The sequence below is a fragment of the Belonocnema kinseyi genome, chromosome 10 (assembly GCF_010883055.1).
Source record: "Belonocnema kinseyi isolate 2016_QV_RU_SX_M_011 chromosome 10, B_treatae_v1, whole genome shotgun sequence".
NCBI classification, from domain to species: Eukaryota; Metazoa; Arthropoda; class Insecta; order Hymenoptera; family Cynipidae; genus Belonocnema; species Belonocnema kinseyi.
Genome location: NC_046666.1, coordinates 90,579,177 through 90,587,906, shown reverse-complemented (window position 1 = coordinate 90,587,906; position 8,730 = coordinate 90,579,177). Strand labels below are relative to the sequence as shown.

General features: G+C 30.8%; 1 protein-coding gene across 2 annotated transcripts in view; it reads right to left on the bottom strand.

Moving 5' to 3' along the window:
- The window catches only part of LOC117181385 (integrin alpha-PS1), a 71,390-nt gene extending 65,548 nt beyond the window's left edge, over nucleotides 1–5,842 (bottom strand). For both annotated transcript variants that reach the window (XM_033373988.1, XM_033373989.1), the window contains exon 1: nucleotides 5,500–5,842. In XM_033373988.1, the coding sequence (XP_033229879.1) occupies nucleotides 5,500–5,666 (167 nt within the window). In that variant the 5' untranslated portion in view covers nucleotides 5,667–5,842. The remainder of the gene's footprint in view (nucleotides 1–5,499) is intronic.
- Between the last annotated feature and the right edge of the window lie 2,888 nt (nucleotides 5,843–8,730).

Here is an 8,730-nt window from a genome sequence, read left to right as displayed (position 1 = left end):
TCTAGTCGGGAGTGGTGCTGACTGAAAACAGATGATTTGGAGCGATTCGCGCGCCATATGTTGGTCATTCTAAGGACTTATTGAACTACCCTCGTATATGTATTCACTCTAAACACGACTATTAATATTTGCAGACAAAATATACAAGCAATCAATAAATATTTGTTTTTTAAATAGCTTTTTTGTCATATGGTTAGACTATGGCAGTACGGTGCTAGTTAGCACTGACTCAGTACTGCGCGCATGATTAATTTCCTATTGGAGTAGTACTGTACCAGTAGTGATATCCAATGCTGGCCCAACACTGACAGCCCAGTAGGAAATAATGTTATCATCCCAGATATATGCCAGTACAGGTACTAGCACTGGCAAAAAAAAACCAAGAAGGCTTTCATGATGGAAACCATGAGGGATCCATGAGTGTAGTCCATGTTGTACCTCTATGGGTTAGCATGTCGTTGCCATGAGGGACCTCGCCTGGATTGACCTCATGGATTCCACAAGGCTTGAGGGCGATCTATGCGGGCCCCCGACGGGGGCTCCTTAACTTTTCTACACGGGTAGTTTCAACTGATTAAATTAAAAATTGATTGCATAATTTGTTATTTGAAGCATTTAAAACATCAACATTTTTTAAAACGAGAATGATATAAAATTTTTAGACTGGAACATTTGAAAATATAAAATTGTGGACTAAATAAATAAAAAAAATTATCAATTCTCAAAATTATTAAAAAATCAGTACCTTTCTAATGTAGGACTTTCAAAACTGAAATAACACCAAACGTATGCATGAAAATGTCGTACTTTTAAATTGGAAATCTTGTAAATTATACAATTTCACAATAAAATTAAAAAGTTTTAATTAGTAAAACAAAAATCAGGTAACCCCAGAAAGCTAGGTATAAAACTAAAAAAATTCTATTGTATAGTTATTTGGAAACAATAAGCGGCGCGCGAACAAAACTATATTCATTGTCTCATTTTTATAATTAAAAAAAGGGCGCAATTATATCGAAAGTTCTTATGCTTACAGACTAAAAATCTACAGACACGCAGAAGATCTCAAAACGTGGACATTTGACAAAAAGCATGTGGGATAAAATTTTACACAAATCTAATACCTTTTATGATGAGAATGTAAAAACATTTTTGTTATTGTAAACTTTATTGTAACTTTTGTCAATCTTCCATGAATTTAATTCGTTTATTTTTAATTTTATTTTTAATGAATTAGAACCAAAAATGGGCTGCCGGTGACTTGCGTCCTATGGTCAGAATCGACGGGGTGCCTCGTTGATTTGCGTCCTCGCCCTCCTCCCTTCCTTCCCTCTCCACTAGCCGCTTCACTCGTATTCCTTAAATTCTTATTTCCCTAATTTTCCCTTCGCACTTTTTCCACGCTTGGGACTGGCAGCGTTCTCTACTATAGTAATTTATACTTTCGATGCTGGCGTGTTTAAAAAATGTAGGGAAATATGTATTGTCAATAATAAACAGCCAATAATATTAAGTTAATAATTATAATCTTCAAGATAAGAAAAAGCCGGAAATTGAAATAAAAACACAAATTTCACATATTTCCCATTGCATGAGCTATTTATTTCACTTTGTGCTAAAACTGGGATTTCCTAAAATACTAAAAATAGCCATTGTCACATAAAAAATATTAAAATATCTTGCTATTTTCCGTATCTTATTCTTAAACCTTTACGGGTAAAAATTTGCAAAGATAACATTGCATCAATAAGAGATTGTTCTTTTTCTTAAATGTCTTGCCTCGTTTGAACAGTGCTTCTCATTTTTAAATAAGTTGAGGCTTTAACTTCTTTTAAAGCTTCTGTGAAATTGAAAATATTTGGATGGGAACAGTTAACATTGCGCTCAATTTTGAATGATATGCTTCACAAACATTCATTGTACGCGTTATTGTAGGAGAAAATTTAGCCCAAATTTTGGGTGGAAAACTGGTATCACTTGAAATATAATTTTTGAAAACATAATTACAAAACTTGTCAACTCTTTCGTCTAATGGTTGAACTGGCTTTATTTTTTGATTAAAAAATATTTCAAGTTCAGATGGGTTTAAAAAAGCAAGACCAAAAAGGATTCTCAAAAAAGAACCGATTTCTGATTTTGCGCTTTTATATTCATTGCTCAATCCGAGTTCTTGAATTTCCCACCATCAACATTGACCTAAATGAAATCTACAAACTTTAATAGGGATGGAAGACAAGCACTTTTACAGTACTAGTGAGAAGTTACTGTAATCATAGTTATTGATGGTTTCAAATTTTAAGGCAATTGCCTCCTCTTTGAACTACCCCTACTCCTCTCATGTTAGGTCCCCCACTCAAGTGGTGGGGGAAGAGAGAGGGCTACCTTTTAGCTAGGCATCCTATCGATTCTGACCATAGAACGCGAGTCAACTACAGGCCCAAAAATGCACATTCAAGGGAGAAGTGTTTCTAAGAGAATTCGTAGAAATTCAGTATTGCCAAACAGACAATAATAAAAAATTTGTAGATCTTGGTTGGGCGCACAATTTTTATCTATTCATCTTTCATTGCATCTTGCATAGTTTAACCGCAAAATGAAATTTTGGATTTCTCATTATTCTTTGCGCAACCAAAATTTGACATTTCCATTTTCCACACAAAAAAATCTGCCCGTTATGCAGGCACATTCTCATCGCGCGCTGCGATTTTTGTGATTGTGAATTCTCTTTCGTTAAAAAAGCTTAGCTCCAGAGTTTGAGCGCACCCACGGCACGCGACTGATGGTAATCGCACTCCGCACTTAGTCATTGCATTTCTTCCGCATTCGGACACAGACCTTTTAAAATCAAAGGTGAACGGACCGACAACTGTAATTATGTGATTTTGACTCTCTTTTGTTAAAGCTCTTTTGGCTTTAACGAACGTACCTCGTGCTTTGCACTCAATTTTGTCCAACACGTCAACTTTTCTACATTATACACAACACTTTTATATCAATTATAATACATTTTTTATGTAACTTTGCCAGGGATTACTTATTAAAAAAATGAAAAATAAAAAGAAAATTGTATTTATCATGATTATTTTTGCATTTGTTTCTAATTTTGCTTTAAATTGTATTCTAAGCTGCTCTGTAACATGTATCATTTCAATAAATGTATACCATTACAATTCATAATATGCATAAAAATTGAATCATACTAATTCTTATTTCCTTGTTTTTATCATTTTTTTTATTTTTAATATTGTTTTTTTACGATTAAATAAAAACTACTGCACATCTGCATACGGTATAATACAGGAAACTAGATAGGGTCTTATATAGGAGCCTATGTCCTCTTTCGTCTTTGCTGTGCTTTTTCCAAAAAGTTAATTTTTTAATTTTTAATCTTATGTTCTACGATTAAAAGAAAATCTACTCGTACTATCGAAAAATGAGTAATAATAAATTTATACATCTTTTTAGGCGAACAACTGTTGTCTGGTAATTTGTGTCGTTTTTTCAAACAAATTTAATATTTTCAATTAGAATGTTATTTTTTACGACTAAAGCAAAAACTACGTGCCCTATAAAAAATTATAGCTCTTTTTTGGATGGACAAGTTTTGTCTCATTTTTTTTCGTAGCTTATATCGAAAAGTAATTCATTATAAATTTGTAGTTGTTTCCAGGGCGCGCAATTTGAGCTTTTTCATTTTTTTCTTATCTTGCATAATTTCCCAAAAAAATGAAATTTTTGTATTAATACACAATTCTTATTTTACTTATTTTCGGCTCACCCCTACCTTGATATTCATTCTATCCTTCGAGTTTTCTTAAAATAGACTCAATAATAGAGTAATAGACCATAAAAGGACAACAACAATCGAATGAATTTTTTAGCAAGAAGAATAATTTCCTTCCCAAAAAGACCAATTTTCAACAAAATACTCGCCAGATAGATGAATTTTCAACCAAAAACATAAATTTTCAACACAGAAGATTAATTTTATATCGAAAAAGTAGAATTTTCAACAAAATATACGAATTTTAACCAAAAAGACGAATTTTTGACAAAATACATTGCATTTTCAACCAAATATTTGAATTTTCAACCAAGAGATTAATTTTCTATCGACAAAAATTAATTTTCAACAAAATAGCTGAAGTTTATTCCAAAAAATCTAAATTTTTGATAAAAAATTTGGTAGTTCAATTTTTAGTAAAGAAATTAATTTTAAACAAATTGAAAACGAATTTTCTACAAAATAATGAAATTTCAAATAAAGACATGATTTTCGAACAAAAATTATGAACCTCCAACCAAAACGTTAATTTTTATCAAAATAATGCAATCCTTATCTAATACAGATAATTGATTGTCAACCAAACAGTCTTCAAGTAAAAAATTCGAATTCTTTTTAAGTAATGAATTTTACGAAGCAATCGTGAAGAACTTTTTCAAAGCTGAAATTTCTTTAAAAACTGTTCCTACATAACTTTCTTAATACACTTTCTAAAAAAGTGTATCATAGGCTGACATTCAGGTAACCACACATACAGACAGAATTCACACGAATTTTATGATTTTCGGATTCTGTTAGTGTCAAAACGTAAAGATACATTAAAAACGAGAGATCGAAAATTTGTACGATCAAATTACATTCTCATGAATGAGAATTTCAAATGAAAAAAGAATCTAAACTCTAATCGAATGGGCTATAAGAGGGGTTCCAAACGCGACCGATGGAGTGTACACTGATTTCAAGTGATTTCAGTGACTTGATGTGAATTCAAGTGACTTCACATCAATTACTTCAGCGAAAGTGTACACCTGATTTCACGAGTTGTTAACCCCTCGGGACAATGCAAAAAATAATACATGAGCTTGTGTTCGAACAAGAATTCTTAATCGCCAAAAATGTTATTTAATTTTGAAAATTTCCCACATTTTATCATGAAATTAAATATATATCTATTTGTAAGTTCAAAAGTTTGAGAATAAACGAAATATTATTTCCATATAGAGATAAATTGTTAACTAGTTTGTATTTTAACAGCATTAACACACAAATTTCGATCATTTGAAAGTTTAGAACTTCAACTACATATATATAATTAATGCAGGTAATAAGCAATCAAATTAAAAAATGAATATTTAATAATATTCAATAAAACATACTGTACAACTTGTCATAACATGAAAATGAAGCAGACTTCATTAATAAAATGAGCATTCAAATTTGGGATTTTTACGCGAACTTCGAATCACATTTCGATGACTAATAACAGATAATAAACAGCTCATCATATCCGAGCAAAAAACTTATCGCTAATTTTTCCCAACCTAAAGTAAAAACTAACGCCCAGATTTGTACAATGCAGAGCGAAATTTCTTGATAATTGAGACATAAGTTATTTCGAAAATTTTGTTTGTTTTAAATATAAACAACTCCATTACGTCTTTTTGATACGCCAAAGCAGAGGAAATCTGTATCTTTGTTATTTTAAGTTTACTTACCAACTTTTAAAGGGACCATCATCTAATTTTTCTTGATGTTCGGCGACAGAAAAGCCAAAATAAGATCCCGGTGATCCTCTCTTGATAACAGGTATTCTTGCCTCTAAGTTAAAACTGTTTACACCACATATACATAGCACTAAACACAAAAAAGCACCACCCTGCATTTTGGAGCAACGATTATTTTAACTACGCTGTACCACGGTTTTCCTTTTAAACCCTTAGATTCGCATTGGCCGCCACATCAGGTAAATGATTTTTTTCTCGAAAACCCTGCCTTGGCGTCCCTTTTCTCACCTTAAATGCCACGGATTCTTAATCAGGATCCACCCACGCACTTACAACTTACGCCATCACTCCTCTTCTTGTTCTTCGTTCACAGATGGACATAGGTCCATGGTCATTGGTCAATATTCTGCTCGTACTCTCTTTGAGGAGTTAACTTCTTTATCGACAATTAACAAAAACTTTATTGTTTGCGCTATTTATATAATTAAATATAATTTACTTTATTTTACAAATATGTTTCTAAATAAAAGAGATTACTGTCAAAATATTAAAATTTTGTATTGTGAACTATTATTATTTAAATTTACCGCCAATCTACCAACAATAGAGTTGAATTTGAAATTTGAGAAAGGCTCTTGTACACGTTTGTTGGTCAATAAACAGCCAGCAGATTAGAAATCCGTTCACACCTCGATTTTCTAAAGTTGGAAAATGTTCCTAATGGCGGGAAGTTTTAAATGTAAAATTTAATTGAAAAAGATAAAATCATTATTTGTAATGATAAAAGCAAAGTATTTGGAATAAATTTGAATTTATTATCGACAAAAATTATTTACAAAAAATTAAGAACTGGCATTGCTATATATCGTAAATAGAAGACGTAATCGCCAATTCAGTTTGAGAGGTTCGGACAATTAGTTCAAGTCGTTCCAATACAAACGTTTTATTTATGAATTTCGTGTGATTGAAAAGTTTGGAAGCTAAATAATATAATCATCGCCAATACAATAAGTACATAACCTAAAAGCTAACCTTCATATTCAAATACACGTCATAGATTTTTTGTTTGCCTACCTTAAAATAAAAGACTCAACACTTGATATAAGTTATAAATTTAAAGAAGAAAACACTTAGTAATAGTTTTCAAACACTCTCCATAAAATTGCAACTATACTAAAGACCTATAACACATATCTTCTCAAAACAAACCTTTTGGTATTCATCCAAATGTTATACATCATTTTCTTGCTGGAAATTCTTCTCACAATGTTCACTTTTGGGTCACAGCACAATGGGCAAATTTTCTATTTCAATATTTTAGAAGCAGTTATGGTCATACGCTTCATGCACGTTGGGTATTTGCTACGTGGAAATTCCAAAGTACAGATTTTGCAAAAACTGACATATAAAAAAATATAAATATCAGTTATTTATTTTTTATTATTAAAATTTTATGAATTAGACTTACTCCATCGTTTTCGTAATCCATAACAACGATGTAACCTGCATAAAAACAAGTTGTTTTTTTGGATATTGATAGACTACTCTTACTATTATTTAGATTTAAGAAATTCTATTATATTTGTACTATTATTATGTACAATCATTTTTTTAAGGTCGGCAAAAAGATATATCTTTGAAGTGTACGTTAACTTTAGAGGTTAGATTTGAGGCTATATGCTTATTAAATCGGCAATGTTTGTTCAGAAATATGTATATAAGTATTCATACGTTACAATGTACAATACAACATTAATGAATTTTAATATTATTTCCCTTCCAGACTTTTCAATTACACTAAATTAATAAATAAAACGTTTGTCTTGGAACAACTTTAACTACGTTCCCGAACCTCTTTAACCGAATTGGCGATTATGTCTGCTATATACAATTTTTGGCAATGCCAATTCTTAATTATTTTGTAAATAATTTGTTGTTAATAATAAATACAAATTTATTCCAGATACTTTGCTTTTATCATTGCAAATAATGATATAATCTTTTTAAATTAATTTTTACATTAAAAACCTCCCGCCATTAGGAACATTTTCCTACTTCGGAAAATCGAGATGTGAACGGATTTATAGTCTGCTGGCCAGAGATGGGATGTGACATGTCACTCGAGGTTTTCTAGGTATCATACATAGGCGACGTAATACACGTAGAAAATGATAGAAAGCTATGTATAATACATATCAAAGATGGCGAACCTTATTTGCTTGGGCGGGACTGCATTTGACAGATTTTAATAATTGACATAACCTCTTATAAAGCTGTTCTATCGATTTAATTTTAATTTTAAGAATAAAAATCTTAAGAACAAGTGTAAAAAAACATTTCAGGAGGGGAAACCGTGGGAAACCATTGATTTCCAGCGCGAACGATTAATTACACTCGTGTACTACATGCTCGAAAACGTTGCGGATTATGAAGGACAATAAAAACGTATATTATTATTATTTTTTTTTAAGTAATTTATTTAGAAATATGATAAATAATGACGAATACTGAATTAATTGCTCAATAATAGTTATTTCCATAAGGCAACTGGGTATTTTTAGAGTAAATGATTCAAAAATTCCGTCCATATAGTCACGTGATCAAATGTAAAATACATTTGTAGAAAAATAGGGACGTAATATACGTAGTAATATGCATGTCGAAAACCATGTAATATACGTGATATATTATACCAGAGATGAGGTGGGAGATTGCTTATGCCGTGTATTTGATTTCGACCGACTTACCGCAGCGCGCCCTGTTTGCCTTATTGTTATTTTTCGGGAATTAAAATGAAAGGTGGCTTACCTGCTACTCACTTGGTAATACAGGGTATAATTTGATAAAGTCGGTAGAAAAGATCGGAGTTGGTAACAATTATACATAATAAAATAATAAATTAAGAAAAATGTATCAAACACATTCCTTTAAACTTAATTATTTAACTAAGCTTTGGCTTTAATGGTTTTTTCGACTAGAAAATGTTATAGTAATAAAGATAATTTTTTATTCATTATCTCCAGTTCTTAGAATAATATAATAATGAATTAATTTATAATTAATACTGTGAATAATTATACCTAATTATTTTTATCCATGTTATTTAAATTGAAATTCATTATTGTGTTTTTAAAGATAAGGAGTTTATATAGTAATAATTAGAGTATGATCTTCAATTCAATAGATTCTATATTAGGAGCTATTCAATGTCAATATTATTAA